We start from the raw sequence: 16,947 nt of genomic DNA on the forward strand, positions 1-16,947 counted from the left end.
ATGGTTTCAGGTCAATCTCTGTTATGTCATCGCCGTTACGAGGCCCAATTGACCAATGTTCATTGTTTTGAGTGAGCCTGGTTGCTAGGGATACCCAACCAACAAAAAGAAAGTCCAAATCTCCCATAAAATAAAATGGTGCTCTTACTTCCTATGGTCCTTTTCTGGTCTGTGTTGCTAGGGATGCCCCACATGTGAGAACAAGCAACCTGCTTGTCCTCGGAGAAAGCGAAGATACTTACCTGTAGCAGGTATTCTCAGAGGACAGTAGGCTGATTGTTCTCACAAACCCGCCCACCTCCCCTTGGCACGCTCACGTGACAGGTGGGAAGTCATCTGCGCATGCGCGGTGCGTGCTGCACGCGCGCCAGAAGACTCTGGCAAAACTTTGTTTATATTTTGCTTGGAAAATGCTGATTCCTGGGCCGACACAGACGTCGACCCACATGTGAGAACAATCAGCTTGCTGTCCTCGGAGAATACCTGCTACAGATAAGTATCTTTGCTGCGGAGCAAGGAGTGAGAGGGCAGCCAGTAGTGCCTAAAACACAGGCATTTGACTGGCCATCAGTTGTGGGTCCTGAAGCTGGAATGGTGGGCCTCCGTGTAGCTGGTGGGAACAGGGATGGGAGAAAGTATTGGGGTCAAACTGGGAAGTGTGTGTGTGTATGATGAATTCACTACCCCGCCAGCGGAAAGCTCCTCGAAAAGGGCGGGAAACTGAATTTCAATATTTCCTCGAAAAGAAGGCTGTGTTTTGACAGGAAAACGATGAAAGTCAAACAGCAGGCACTTGCTAGATTGAAAGATACAACTAATCAAGAAAATCAACCTAAAAAAAATTGATCATAAAAGAAAAGTTAGTGCTCGGTAGGGATCCAGTCTCCATATTTTCTGATTTAAGGGAGTATTAAACTCAATGTCAATGTCACCCTTTCTCAGACACCCTTCAGCAAAACACCCCAGTCACACTCAGCCATTTTCACCCCCCCCCCCCCCCACATACACACTCATACTCACCCATTCTAATACAGCACTCAACAAAACACCCCACTCAACCTCATCTGTTCTCACACACCCTTCATCAAAACAACCCCATCACACACCCTAGAATAGCACACCTCAGCTCAGTACCTCACCCGTTCTCACACACCCCAGAGTAGCACACCTCCATGTACACTCACCCCTCAGCAGTACACCCCCCATTCACACACCACAGAATAGTACACCCCCCACTCATATACATCCATTCTCATACCCCTCAACAAAACACTCACACTCACCCATTCTCACACACCTCTCAGCAGAAAACCCCTACTCAAACACCCCTGTTCACACTCATTCTCAATCTCACCTCTCAGCAGGACACCCCCACTCACACATTCACACCCCCCCTCAGTACCACACCCCCCTTCACACTCACCCATTCTAACTTAGCCATTCACACTCACTCTGAGCAGTACACCCCCACTCAGCTATTTTCACACACCACTCAGCACTGAGTACACCCTCACTCAGCACTGTCAATGTTTAAGACTTGGCTTAAATAAGTCTTTATACATATATGCTCCAAATAAAAAAAAAACAAAAAATGCCTATCAAAATACGCTTGCATGAGAACGTATTACAAATTATATTAAATATATTTAATATTTATCTACTCCTGTGTGTTTTATTTCTGTTTGTACAAATAAAAATGTATCTATATACATATATCTATACCTATTCTTTATGTTATTTTCTCGCATTAAAGACATCAATCAAAATGTAACAACCGCCATAAGTTAAAAATGCATACTTATACAGTGTTATTACACACAAATAAACCTTCCTTATCTCAGTTACAAAGTACTAGCCTATCACTGAGCAATGCCAGTGGGGACAGCTGGTATTTTTAAGTTTTATTTCTAACCCGCATATCTAAAACATTCTAAGTGTGGAACACAAGAAAGTGGAATCTTTTTTATTTTGCTGCTTCCATTTGTGAATATGTACCTCAGACATGTTGTCCCTTAGCACCTCTGGTTTGTACCAAAGGCAGTGGACAGTGAAAATGACTTGCACAACTTCTTTGATTCTTGGCTTACTGCTCCAGATCTGCCAAGTTACCCAGCTCCAGGAAGAAGACTTTCTGGCCAATCTAGTGTTTGAACTTACATGCCAGTTCAGTGTGTTATTTGTAGGCCCATATACTACCAAGTTAAATTTATTTATTTATTTATTTATTGCATTTGTATCCCACCTTTTCCCACCTATTTGTAGGCTCAAAGTGGCTTACAGAGTGTGGTTATGACATCATCATTTCGTGTTAATAGGTACATTTCTTATAGTTTGAATGCTGGTAAGAGAAGATAAGCATAGTGATTTCATGATGACAAGTACAATTCTTCCTATTTGAAGATTGGGTAGGGGAGGATAGACGGGAAGTGTTAGGTAAGTTAGAGGTGAGCTGTGGTAATTGTGTGATTTGTTGAAGTCGTTTGTAGGCTATGTATTTTTCTTGTAGGCCTTTTGGAAGAGATGATTTTTCAGAGATTTGCGGAAGCTAGTCAATTCGTCAATAGCTTTCAGGTCTGTGGGTAGATCATTCCACAACTGGGTGCTTAAGTAGGAGAAGGTGGTTGCGTGTGTCTGTTTGTATTTCAGTCCTTTGCAGCTGGGGAAGTGTAGATTGAGATATTTGCGGGATGATCTTACAGCGTTTCTGGGAGGCAAGTCCACAAGGTTTAGCATTTATATTGGGGCGTCTGCGTGTATGATTTTGTGTACTATCGTGTAGATCTTGAACTCAACACGTTCTTTGAGTGGGAGCCAATGGAGTTTCTGTCTTAAGGGTTTCGCACTTTCATATTTATTTTTTCCAAATATGAGTCTGGCGGCTGTATTCTGGGCTGTTTCGAGTTTTTTGATAGATTGTTCTTTGCAGCCGGCGTATAGTGCATTACAGTAGTCCAGGTGACTTATTACCATTGACTGTACCAGGGTGCGGAAGATTTGTCTCGGGAAGAAAGGTTTTGCTCTTTTGAGTTTCCATATTGAGTGGAACATTCTCTTCATTGTATTCTTCACATGAATATCAAGTGTGAGGTTTCGGTCGATAGTCACTCCAAGAATTTTTAGGTTTTGCGTGACGGGAAGAGAACAGTATGGTGTGGTTATTTTGGAGTAGGTGTTTTTGTTGTGTTGTGAGGTTAGTACAAGACATTGTGTTTTCTCTGCATTGAGTTTCAATTTGAACACATTAGCCCAAGAGTGCATGGTTTGGAGGCTTTGATTGATCTCGTTGGTAATTTCATTTAGATCCTGCTTGAATGGGATGTAAATCGTGACATCGTCTGCATATATATAGGGATTGAGGTTTTGATTGGCTAGGAGTTTGGCCAGTGGTATCATCATTAGGTTGAAGAGAGTTGTCGAAAGGGGGGATCCCTGGGGAACTCCGCATTCAGGTGTCCATGGGGATGATGTGTCCGCGTTGATTGTGACTTGGTATGATCTTGTGGTCAGGAATCCTTTGAACCATTTGAGAACTGTGCCTCCTACTCCGAAGTAATCTAGTATCTGTAATAGTATTTCATGGTTGACCATGTCGAAGGCGCTGGACATGTCGAATTGTAAGAGGAGTATATTGTTGCCGGTTGCAATTGCTTGTTTGAAAGCGTTCATTGCCAACACTAGAACCGTTTCGGTACTGTGATTTGTCCGGAATCCTGACTGCGATTCATGCAGAATTGAATGTTCGGTTAGGTACTCAGAGAGTTGTTTCGTCACTATGCCCTCCATGAGTTTAGTTATGAGTGGGATAGATGCTACTGGGCGGTAGTTAGTTAGGTCCGTTGTGCTTCATGGCCCATAATGTACCAGCATAGGGTTTCAGAAATCCAGGACTAGTTCAGAATTTCCTTCATGGAACTAGGGAACTTGGCAGCTCTCCAGCTCTAACCATTAAGCCTCTCCATTTGATGCATGTACTTGCAGGTTTGTCCTGCTCACTCATAAAGTATTAATGCAACCATGTCCACAGATAGGCTCCGTGCTTTCCCTGCTACTTCTGGAAAAGTGAAATGTTGGGGGGAGGGGGCAAGGATGAGAAAATAAATAAATGTGGGGGAAGGGGAAATCCTGGTAGAGGAGCCCACAAATATATGTTTGCCTACGGCCCAATATAGTGTTAATCCATCCCTGTCCAGATCCCTTATGGCCTCGAAAAAATCCTTAGCTTGATATATTATCCCATACTCGCCTAACAGATCACTGAGATCATGTCCACAGAATCTTCTAGTTGTGCCTTCTTTTTGCCACATCTTTTTGACTCTACAAAGGACTCAATTTTTAGTGTTGTAGGTTCCTCCCTTTGGAATAATTTTTATTCCAGGATACATTTAGTATTTAATGTTTTGGGATGTGGCAGTAACACATTTGCTTTTTTATTTTTCACTTGTTTTGAAAATGTAACTGTAGTTTTTTTAATCTCTTTTCTGTCAGTTTTGTTAATTGTGAACCGCTGTGACAGATTTCCAAACAGTGGTTTATCAAATATATGCTAAAGTAAGCTAAATTGTGAATGAGAGCTTCATCCACACCTAGGAAGCCTTCTTTACCTCTTCTCAGTTCATAACCTACCCTACTGGGTTCTGCGTATATGGCAGGGCCTATGAGTAAAGCATGTGCTGGTGAATCTCTGACCCAGCTTAATGCAATACTGCTGTTGCCAGCACTACAATCAGACTTCAAACTGTCTACCACTTTAAATAGGAAATGTTCATGAGGAAGAGGAGGAGGAGTGTTTGCTGGTCTGGAGGCTTGCATTGGCCTGTTTTCTGGTTCTGCCAGCTCTCCTTAAAGAAAACAAACCAGGCCAGCCAAATACCAGCTGCTTGGCAACATTAAGTCTCCTTTGCTGCATGACACTGTTCCAAGCTGCCTCACATTATGAGCTATTTTGCACCTGTAGATCCCGCAAGACTCGGACCACACCCGGATCATGCCATGAAACAGGACTCACAAGAAGGCTGGTATGGGTATGGAATAAGAATGCCACTTTCCTCCTGCTGAGGCTAGGAAGTGTAGTAGACTGGGACTGAGTACATGGTCAGCCCGACACAGCCACGCCAACAGGTGTAGGTTTGCCATTAGGTAACACAGCCAAGTTGCCATAAGCAGCCACTGTGCTCTGTAAGTCACTGGTTTTAAATTGTCAGCTATGCCAGACATCTTGGTGGAGGTGGAAGGGGGGCTGTCTACACGCAGAACAGCAGCCAGGTCTATAAATCGATCACTGCATATCATGAAACTGTTCAAAAGCAATTCTTGTGAGTCATATTGGGTACATCCAAAACAAACTTAAGCTAAACAGAAGCCAAAAATGCAGGTTAATGTCAGCATTAAATAGGAGCTCCAAATATTAAGAAGGCAAAAATGTTTACCAGCAATCTCAAAGGCAGCACAGAAAGGTGGCAGTCTGCAGGTTGATTCTGCAGGTTAAGTTTTTCAAGCTGCCCTAATTATAGGGGTTTCTGCACCTGGGGAATCTGCTCCACTTCTAGCAACCCACTTCTTTCTATCAAGGGCCAGCTCCTGTGGGATAGAACAGGAGCGTACTATGGCCTGTAAAAGGCATAAACAATTTCCTTCTAACACTAGCAATGTTTTAGTTTCTACCCTATTACTAAAGAAAGATTGGGAATTAGGGGTGGGGGAGCAGGGAGGCAAGAAAGTTGAAAGGTATGAGGTGATGGAGAAGACAATGAATTTGGGAGGGGGAGGAGTGTGGAACAAAAGATGGGTAGGAAGAGAAGATCAGGCCTCAGAGTTCATCACCAATTGTGCCATGCAACCTGCTGACAGGGAGTAAACCGGGAGGGGGGGGGAGAATCAACTGCCTCTGGTGTGGGAGAGGGAGTGGAGGGGTGATACATTTCCTAATGTTGGTGCAAGGGGGGATTGGAATGAAGTCAGGATAGGTTGAGTGTAGGTCATCACCAAGGATTCAGGTTGTAATCAGGTGAGTTGGAGTACTTTGCAAAAAATAGGTGTTTGAGCAACAGTCTCGTACACCTATTAATTAGAAAAACTGCCCTGAAACAAACATTTATAAAAGCAAAATTAAAGGTTTTACAAAAGAATTTTTAAAATAAAAAAGTGTTCAAGTCATGTCAAAATAAGAAGTAATTAATGGAATTTCTTTAAATAATGAGGGAAGGTATTCCAGATATGTGCCACTTGATATCCAAAGGTAGATGTTGAAAGCATGCATATAGTAGGCATTTCTGCTGGTCGCTGGTCAGAAAAATGCTTTTGAATATCGACATGGGTGGGTTTCCTCTATTGGCCAGAAACATCCCTATGTATTGTCCTCTAGTGTTGAAGTGATAAGTTTTTTAGGGCTGATCAGGTGACGTAGGAAGCCAGTTGACCCTTTGCAGCTTGAGTAATCTAGATTCAGATAAAAGTAGATAGACTCTGATTAGTTTGGCTCCTGACTGGTGGATAAAAACATAAGAGTTCTATCACATGGAATGACTTGTTTAGCACAATGTTTGTTCTCATGGGGGAGAGAGGAGTTTCAGATGCATCATCTTTGACAATTTATTAGGCAGTCCATAGAGTGCTATATATTTTGGCTATAAAAATAGGCAGTGGTCATCCTCCCAGCTGGAAAGGGGTACTGGGCAGGATATGCAGCTTACTGAGTAATTGCTTTTGTGGTCTCTCTGGAGACTCTTCCTAGCCCAGGTCAGTCTACCTAATTTAATTGAAGGAATGAGGTAGGATGAATAATGAGTGAACATTATGCTTAAAAGAAAAATAAGACAAACATTGATCATATTACCTTTGAAAAGCTGATTTGAAGGGGTGACAAAAAGTGGAAGGCTATGGCTAAGCAGTGCATTATATAGAATTGCACCATCTGATCTTACTTAGTGATGAAGGAGCTCATTTTCAAAGCACATAGACTTACAAAATTTCATAGGTTACTATGTAAGTCTAAGTGCTTTGAAAATACGCCTCATTGTCAACCATCTGTCCCCTCTGGCTTTAAAATCCAGAGCATATCAGTATTACAGAGGACATGTAGCTGTTTGGTTCTTCTGATATTGGGAAAGTAATTACTTTAAAAAAAAAAACAAGGGAGGTTTAAGACTAATGAGGACGCGCAGCAGCAACTTACAGGCAACAGGCTGAGCATCTGAAGTCTTTTTCTTCCCGTTTCAATATATGACTTGGTGGTTTAGAACAACTTGCGTCAGTTAGTTTGGAGTGGTCCTATATGCAAGTTTTGCCTGCAGATTTAATAAATGTTATATGCAAATTAATTTTTTTATATATTTTGGCATGCACATTTTAGTACACTAAAGTGGCCCAATAGGAGAAAAAAGAAATTTCAGAGAAAAACACTGACCAGTTACCAGAAGAAAAGAATGATGTGTGTAAACTAAGCAGCATAGTTAATCCTTTAGTCACTGCTGGATTTTTACTTACACAGGATATGACTGAAATAGCATTGCAAGATTAAACCGTCATCTGGGTTTAAAGAGTTTAATGTGTTGGTGTTCAGACCAGAATGCCCCATAAGTGTCTGGGCTGCATCCAGAACTTAATTGAATGCAGGTTAAAACTTAGAACATCAGACGGCTGTTTCTCTTTAATGTGGGCACCAAGCAGAAGTGATCTTTCCTTTGAAACTTGCTGTAGCGTGAGGGTGTAAAGCTGCCCTTACCGCCTGCCTGCCTGCCTTTTTTGTAAAGTTTGGCTGATGCCATGGCTGGGAAGCGTCTCAGCTGCTGAATGCAAGCCGTTGTTCCAGAGGCACACTTCTGCCTTGAGAAGTAACACAAAACAGGCCATTACTTATTCAAATGCAGACGCTTCTCCCATCTCTCAAGACAGCCCATTTAAGTCACATGCCAGAGGTCCCAGCAGAGTGGGCTGCAGCTGCTTCAAATCTGTTATCCAATACTAGAAGCAGTTGGACAAACCTGGTAACAGTAAGCCTCCTCCAGGACTCAGGGGAAGAAACTGAAAAGCTCTGGGACCCAAACACTATGCCTTCTGAGGAGCCCTGGCTTGAAAATGAGAAAAACTGTGTTGCTGTTCATAAGTTAAAGGCAGACCGGAAACACCAGGATCTTCTTGCAGTGGCACTGGGGGCTAAGGTGGGCAGGAAGGGGGCAATGTTGTGGCAACCTCTGAAACTCTTTGCCTATTCACAGATCACCTCCTTGGTCAGAAGAACAGCCTTGACACAAAATGATAATCAGTGCAACTATGAAAAAGCACATAATTTCAAGGTAAGAATCACATTTTCTTCTCCTTTCAGCTAAAATTGTGATCTCTAATCTTAGTGAGTGAGTGAGTATGTGTGTGTGTGTGTGTGTGTTCTTCAGATACACCAAGGTCTATTCTGAGATGTTCACTTTGCATAGCACAGCACTACATAAATACTGTTAACTTTTATATTTCAGTGTAAACAGCTAGGTAGAAAATAATTCCTAACTGGGCATGTTGCTCAGTGTTCCTTCCATTCAGCATTTTCTGCTAAGAATAAGCCAAAGTGCTCTCAGTTCCCAAGTGTCTTCCTTGCTTCCATCCCTTCGTCTTCTCTTCAGCTGTTCTTTTGTTCTGTATTAGAAGAAACGGGCTTCCAATAAATATTACCTATCCCAGAAGCTGAACAAAAATAGCCAGTAGCTTTTGAAAAGAAACTGCATTTCATTTGCATTGTAAAATCTGATTTTCAATCATGTCATATTCATGAATTCTAACATATCGTGCTTTCGAGTGAATTAATATTGGAAGCCAGACTAATTTATTTCACTTCTGTTTTCTGATGCAGCTAGTAGTCCATACAAGCACATAAGAAGTGCAGTGATGATATTGTTTGGTCTCTTTTGTTCAAACACCATATGCTAAGGAAAGCCACTTGCACACTGCACTCCAAGATACGGCCTCGTGGTGACTTGTTCCTGCCAGTGAATAGCTATACAAACTGCAGAGTGCTTCTCTTGTTTGGCCTGCTGCAGCTGCTGCTGTGAAAGGTAGTGGCGACTGCAGCAGTGACAGCAGGGGTTCCTTGGAAGAATGACTGTTCTGTGGAGGTCACTCATTTTGGACAGTTGTCAGTACTATTTAGGAAAGTATTTGTTCCATTACTCCTTAGACCGATTATGATAGCTCTTCTGGAGACTGCTAATCTCTCAACTGGACATTGTCTTAACTAAATATATCATTACTTAGCTTATTATGTTCAGGAAATGTGTACGATGTACATGGAGTAAGAAACAAGAAGAACATATAGTGTTCTTTTTTTAATTCCTGAGTTCTCTTAATACTCCCAAGTGGATAAGGGCTTTTGGAATTTTTTTAGATGCCCAGTTTAAAAAAAAGTCTCCAACCATTGAAAGAAAAAGCTTCCTTCTAATCAAATCTGCATGCTTAGCATTGATTCAGCTGAAAAACTTCAAACTGTAGGGCCTTTTGTTTTACAAATACCTTCTGTCTAATGCAGAAGTCTTTTGGAGCTGGCTAGTGACTTAGGGCTCAATGCTCATAACTTACTAGGCTTGTAATGTTTTGTTTAGACTGGCTTTAGCCAATTTAGCATGTAAGTTATTGTGCAACTAATGCATAAAGGATTTTGTCACTGCTTTTACCATTCGCAGAAGCAGCGACCAAAAATGCAATGCAATGCAAATGTATTAAAGCAAGCTCATCTGTATTAGAATGAGCATTCCATGTGATGCACAGACATTTCAGAGAAATGCACAGAAAGGAGCGCTTACCTGTAACGTTCAAATTTTTCCGGCAGGTCTGAATGTGTCATTGCACGAGAGCTACTTCTCAGTGGAGCAGTCTGCTAGCATTTTTTTAAGCACGTGTGTGGGAAATATGCCATGTATGTGTGTTTGTGTGTTCTGCCCGTAGAAAGAGGAAAGCAGCAGTCTGCTTGCATTTTTTAGTACCATCTGCACATGTGTGGGAAATGTCATGACCGTGTATTATAGGTTCTCCGAGGACAAGCAGGCTGCTTGTTCTCACGACTGGGTGACGTCCGCGGCAGCCCCCACCAACCGGAAAAGGCTTCGCGGGACGGTCGGCACGCAGGGCACGCCCACCGCGCATGCGCGGCCGTCTTCCCGCCCGTGCGCGACCGCTCCCGCCAGTTCCTTTTTTTCCGCGTCTGGAGAGAGTCGTGCTTTGCCGCTCTCTCTGCTTTCAGCCGCCGGAAAGTCGATCGCGTTTACGCGGATCGTTGTTTTTTCTATTTAATTTCTTGTTACCGCCGGTTTCCCTTTTCTTTTTCAAAAAAAAAAAAACCTGAGCGTGTGGAGCACGCGCTCCCTTTTTCCCTCGTTTCCAGCGGGGACGCCGCGTTGCGGCCTAGTGGCCGCACGGTCGTTTTCTTTTTCGAGGTGTGATTTTCGCCACCTTTGACGACTTTGACTTCGCCGACGCGATTTTTCCGTCGATGTCCTCGAAGGTCCCGAGTGGATTTAAAAAGTGTGGTCGCTGCGGCCGGCCGATCTCGCAGACCGACACCCACGCTTGGTGCCTCCAGTGCCTCGGGCCGGAGCACAATATCAAGTCGTGTTCCCTGTGTCTCGGTCTCCGGAAACGGACTCAAGTTGCGAGGCAAGTTCTGCGGGACCGTCTTTTTGGAACTTGCGCTGGCCCCTCGACGTCGACCTCGACGGCATCGGTATCGACGCCCGGTCCTTCGGTACCGGTATCGATGCCCGAGACATCGGCACCGATGGCATCGACCCCAGGAGAACAGGTCCCGTCGGCCCGCCGGTCCGCCGGCGAGGGTGGAGGTGAGCGGCTGCGTGGGCAGTCGGCCCCGGTCACTCCCTCAGCCCGTGGTCCACGGGACCGAACCCTGTCTGACCCGGCTCCTCGAGACCGAGGGGGATCGTCCTCCTCCTCCTCCATACCTCCCGGCGCCGGTGACGCGCATCGAAAGAAGGACAAGAAGCGTCGTCACCGGTCGCCCTCGGTGCATCCGGACATCGGAGAGGAGGCGACGCCGAAGCGTCATCGCCGAGAGGAGAGGTCCCCGTCGGTTGTGGAGGGTACCGACGCGTCAGGGTTCCGGCACCTCGGTGCCGTCTCCTGGCCCCCATCAGCTTCTGACACCGACACCCCTGCCGGCCCCACCGCCTTTCCCGGTAGCGGGCCTGGACGAGTGCCTCAGAGCCATCCTTCCGGGGATCCTGGAAGGACTGATGCGCCAGGCTGTGCCGGCGCCGGGGGTGCTTGCGCCCTCGGCGCCGATGTCTGTGGCGCCGGCGAGCTCTAGACCGGCGCCGGGGCCGTCGACACCGCCGCCGCTTGCGGCGCCGGTCTCGACCGCCACGCAGGTGGAGTCGACGTCGATGGAGGGAGCTCCGTCCCCGCCGACGCGGGAGTCCACCGCTCGACGACACCGAGACCTCGGTGCCTCGTGGGGGGAAGAGGAGGACCCTAGATATTTCTCCTCAGAGGAGTCTACGGGCCTTCCCTCGGACCCCACGCCTTCACCGGAGAGGAAGCTCTCACCTCCTGAGAGTCTCTCCTTTGCCTCCTTTGTGCGGGATATGTCTATTAGCATTCCCTTTCCCGTGGTCTCTGTGGAAGAGCCGAGGGCCGAGATGCTCGAGGTCCTCGACTATCCATCACCACCTAGAGAGTCCTCCACGGTGCCGCTGCACAATGTCCTCAAGGAGACACTGCTTCGGAACTGGGTGCGACCGTTAACTAACCCCACCATTCCCAAGAAAGCAGAGTCCCAGTACAGGATCCACTCGGACCCAGAGTTAATGCGGCCCCAATTGCCCCATGACTCGGCGGTCGTGGATTCTGCTCTCAAGAGGGCACGGAGTTCGAGGGATACCGCCTCGGCGCCCCCGGGGCGGGAGTCTCGCACTCTGGACTCGTTTGGGAGGAAGGCCTACCAATCCTCCATGCTCGTGACCCGCATCCAGTCATACCTGCTCTATATGAGCATCCACATGCGGACTAATGTGCAACAACTGGCGGGCCTGGTCGATAAGCTCCCGCCGGAGCAGTCCAGGCCTTATCAGGAGGTGGTCAGGCAGCTGAAGGCGTGCAGAAAGTTCCTGTCCAGGGGTATCTATGACACCTGTGACGTGGCATCTCGTGCTGCGGCCCAAGGTATAGTGATGCGCAGGCTCTCATGGCTGCGTGCCTCTGACCTGGACAACCGCACCCAGTAGAGACTGGCCGACGTCCCTTGCCGGGGGGATAACATTTTTGGTGAGAAGGTTGAGCAGATGGTGGACCAACTGCATCAGCGGGAAACCGCTCTCGACAAGCTCTCCCACCGGGCGCCTTCAGCATCCACCTCAGCAGGTGGACGTTTTTCCCGGGCCCGGCAGGCTGCACCCTATTCTTTTGCAAAGCGTAGGTACAACCAGCCAGCCCGAAGGCCTCGTCAGGCACAGGGACAGCCCCAGCGCGCTCGTTCCCGTCAACAGCGTGCGCCTAAGCAGCCCCCTGCGCCTCCACAGCAAAAGCCAGGGACGGGCTTTTGACTGGATCCACGGGAACATAGCCGCCCTCAAAGTGTCCGTACCGGACGATCTGCCGGTCGGGGGGAGGTTAAAATTTTTTCACCAAAGGTGGCCTCTCATAACCTCCGACCAGTGGGTTCTCCAAATAGTGCGGTGCGGATACGCCCTGAATTTGGCCTCCCTGCCTCCAAATTGTCCTCCGGGAGCTCAATCCTTCAGCTCCCATCACAAGCAGGTACTTGCAGAGGAACTCTCCGCCCTTCTCAGCGCCAATGCGGTCGAGCCCGTACCACCCGGGCAGGAAGGGCAGGGATTCTATTCCAGGTACTTCCTTGTGGAAAAGAAAACAGGGGGGATGCGTCCCATCCTAGACCTGAGAGGCCTGAACAAATTCCTGGTCAAAGAAAAGTTCAGGATGCTTTCCTTGGGCACCCTTCTGCCAATGATTCAGAAAAACGATTGGCTATGTTCCCTGGATTTAAAGGATGCATATACTCACATCCCGATACTGCCAGCTCACAGACAGTATCTCAGATTCCGCCTGGGCGCACGGCACTTTCAGTATTGTGTGCTGCCCTTTGGGCTCGCCTCCGCCCCACGAGTGTTTACAAAGTGCCTCGTGGTGGTGGCGGCGTACCTACGCAGGCTGGGAGTGCACGTGTTCCCATATCTCGACGATTGGCTGGTCAAGAACACCTCGGAGGCAGGAGCCCTCCGGTCCATGCAGTGCACTATTCAACTCCTGGAGCTGCTGGGGTTTGTGATAAATTACCCAAAGTCCCATCTCCAGCCAACCCAGTCTCTGGAATTCATAGGAGCTCTGCTGAATACCCAGACGGCTCAGGCCTTCCTTCCCGAAGCGAGGGCCAACAACCTCCTGTCTCTCGCTTCGCAGGCCAGAGCGTCTCAGCAGGTCACAGCTCGGCAGATGTTGAGACTTCTGGGTCATATGGCCTCCACAGTTCATGTGACTCCCATGGCTCGTCTTCACATGAGATCGGCTCAATGGACCCTAGCTTCCCAGTGGTTCCAAGCCACCGGGAATCTAGAAGATGTCATCCGCCTCTCCACCAGTTGCCGCACTTCACTGCTCTGGTGGACCATCCGGACCAATTTGACTCTGGGACGTCCATTCCAAATTCCGCAGCCCACGAAGGTGCTGACGACGGATGCATCTCGCCTGGGTTGGGGAGCTCATGTCGATGGGCTTCACACCCAGGGTCTGTGGTCCCTCCAGGAAAAGGATCTGCAGATCAACCTCCTGGAGCTCCGAGCGATCTGGAACGCGCTGAAGGCTTTCAGAGATCGGCTGTCCTGCCAAATTATCCAAATTCGGACAGACAATCAGGTTGCAATGTATTACGTCAACAAGCAGGGGGGCACCGGATCTCGCCCCCTGTGTCAGGAAGCCGTCGGGCTGTGGCGCTGGGCGTGCCAGTTTGGCATGCTCCTCCAAGCCACATACCTGGCAGGCGTAAACAACAGTCTGGCCGACAGACTGAGCAGAGTCATGCAACCGCACGAGTGGTCACTCCATTCCAGAGTGGTACGCAAGATCTTCCGAGAGTGGGGCACCCCCTCGGTGGACCTTTTCGCCTCTCAGACCAACCACAAGCTGCCTCTGTTCTGTTCCAGACTTCAGACACACGGCAGGCTAGCGTCGGACGCCTTTCTCCTCCATTGGGGGACCGGCCTCCTGTATGCTTATCCTCCCATACCTTTGGTGGGGAAGACCTTACTGAAGCTCAAGCACGACCGCGGCACCATGATTCTGATAGCGCCCTTTTGGCCCCGTCAGATCTGGTTCCCTCTTCTTCTGGAGTTGTCCTCAGAAGAACCGTGGAGATTGGAGTGTTTTCCGACTCTCATTTCGCAGAACGACGGAGCGTTACTGCACCCCAACCTTCAGTCTCTGGCTCTCACGGCCTGGATGTTGAGGGCGTAGACTTCGCTGCGTTGGGTCTGTCGGAGGGTGTCTCCCGGGTCCTGCTTGCCTCTAGGAAGGATTCCACTAAAAAGAGTTACTTTTTCAAGTGGAGGAGGTTTGTCGTTTGGTGTGAGAGCAAGGCCCTAGAACCTCGTTCTTGCCCTGCACAGAACCTGCTTGAATACCTTCTACACTTATCAGAGTCTGGCCTCAAGACCAACTCAGTAAGGAATCACCTTAGTGCGATTAGTGCTTACCATTATCGTGTGGAAGGTAAAGCCATCTCTGGAGAGCCTTTAGTCGTTCGATTCATGAGAGGCTTGCTTTTGTCAAAGCCCCCTATCAAGCCTCCTACAGTGTCATGGGATCTCAACGTCGTCCTCACCCAGCTGATGAAACCTCCTTTTGAGCCACTGAATACCTGCCATCTGAAGTACTTGATCTGGAAGGTCATTTTCTTGGTGGCAGTTACTTCAGCTCGTAGGGTCAGTGAGCTTCAAGCCCTAGTAGCTCATGCTCCATATACCAAATTTCATCACAATAGAGTAGTGCTCCGCACCCACCCAAAGTTCCTGCCGAAGGTGGTGTCGGAGTTCCATCTTAACCAGTCAATTGTCTTGCCAACATTCTTCCCCAGGCCGCATACCCGCCCTGCTGAACATCAGTTGCACACATTGGACTGCAAGAGAGCATTGACCTTCTACTTGGAGCGGACACAGCCAATTGTTTGTTTCTTTCGACCCTAACAGGCTAGGGGTCGCTGTCGGGAAACGCACCATCTCCAATTGGCTAGCAGATTGCATTTCCTTCACTTACGCCCAGGCTGGGCTGGCTCTTGAGGGTCATGTCACGGCTCATAGTGTTAGAGCCATGGCAGCGTCAGTGGCCCACCTGAAGTCAGCCACTATTGAAGAAATTTGCAAAGCTGCGACGTGGTCATCGGTCCACACATTCACATCTCATTACTGCCTCCAGCAGGATACCCGACGCGACAGTCGGTTCGGGCAGTCGGTGCTGCAGAATCTGTTTGGGGTGTAAATCCAACTCCACCCTCCAGGACCCGAATTTATTCTGGTCAGGCTGCACTCTCAGTTAGTTGTTCTTCGTAGGTCAATTTCTGTTATACCCTCGCCGTTGCGAGGTTCAATTGACCTGGGTTCTTGTTTTGAGTGAGCCTGAGAGCTAGGGATACCCCAGTCGTGAGAACAAGCAGCCTGCTTGTCCTCGGAGAAAGCGAATGATACATACCTGTAGCAGGTGTTCTCCGAGGACAGCAGGCTGATTGTTCTCACCTACCCTCCCTCCTCCCCTTTGGAGTTGTGTTTCATATTTCATTGCTTGTCATTCAACTGGCGGGAGCGGTCGCGCACGGGCGGGAAGACGGCCGCGCATGCGCGGTGGGCGTGCCGACCGTCCCGCGAAGCCTTTTCCGGTTGGTGGGGGCTGCCGCGGACGTCACCCAGTCGTGAGAACAATCAGCCTGCTGTCCTCGGAGAACACCTGCTACAGGTATGTATCATTCGCTATAAATTGTATATATGGCACCAAAAATGCGCTTATAGTTAGGCACGGTTTGCAGTATAGCGCTTACGCCCAGGAATCGTTCCTAGCTTTGGGGTCCTTTTACAAAGGCACACTAGTGGCCATGAAGGTGCCTGTGGGGGTGAAAATAGAGCATAGGTTGGGGGTGGGACCTTCATTGTGTAATAGACAACAGGCAAAAGTATGGGGAGAATAACTTATTGTATGTTACCAAAAAAGGGCAGGGTGAGAAGGGGACCAGTTGAGGTGAGGAAAAGGCTGGTAAACCATCTCTGAGACCTGTGCATGTAAAAGGTAGACAATCCGAGTTGCATACAGTCGGGGAGGGGAGGCATGTTATACATATTGAATGTGTAAAAGGGGACACCAATACTTACCATGCTGTACAGGGATCGGGATGGGGGCAAGGGAACAGGAGGATGACCGGTATAGCTGACTGTGGAGAGATAAAAAACAGGGGTGAATATAGCATGTAGGACAAGTAGATGGAGGAATGGAGAAGGACATGTATATACTTACCAAAAATAATAGAAAAAAGGGTAAAAACACAAAAAAGCAAACTACAAAAGAGTGCACGACTGCAAACTGCAAGGATGCACCATCACAAAAGCTTGCACAGTCATTGTGATCAGCAAAGAGGCTGGTATAATAAAAGTACCAGGTTTTTAAAACATCTGTGACACTTTACTACACTTCAGTGTCGTACAGCGTGATTTTACAGTAGACCCAGATGCACGCCTATGATGCAGTTCTTGCCATTCTGCTTTTTTCTTGGACATGTGCAGTACATCAACACATAACAGTGAGACAGTTCTGCGCATGTGCTAGGTGCTTTCTCTACCAAGCTGCATGTAGGCTTCCTGCGTATTTCATTTGCATGCAATTTCCTTTGAGCATTGATCACTGTTCCACATTCAGTATGTTCAGCGGTAGCTTTACACATACTCAGATGTTAGCGACGACTTT

General features: G+C 47.7%; 1 protein-coding gene across 1 annotated transcript in view; it reads left to right on the plus strand.

Annotated features, from left to right (window-relative positions):
• Positions 1-16,947, plus strand: part of CHN2 (chimerin 2) — a 505,884-nt gene that overhangs the window by 342,066 nt on the left and 146,871 nt on the right. The window contains exon 7 of the mRNA XM_030202483.1: positions 8,214-8,291. Coding sequence (XP_030058343.1) covers positions 8,214-8,291 — 78 coding nt within the window. The remainder of the gene's footprint in view (positions 1-8,213; positions 8,292-16,947) is intronic.

Source organism: Microcaecilia unicolor, chromosome 1, assembly GCF_901765095.1.
Source record: "Microcaecilia unicolor chromosome 1, aMicUni1.1, whole genome shotgun sequence".
Classification (NCBI taxonomy): domain Eukaryota; kingdom Metazoa; phylum Chordata; class Amphibia; order Gymnophiona; family Siphonopidae; genus Microcaecilia; species Microcaecilia unicolor.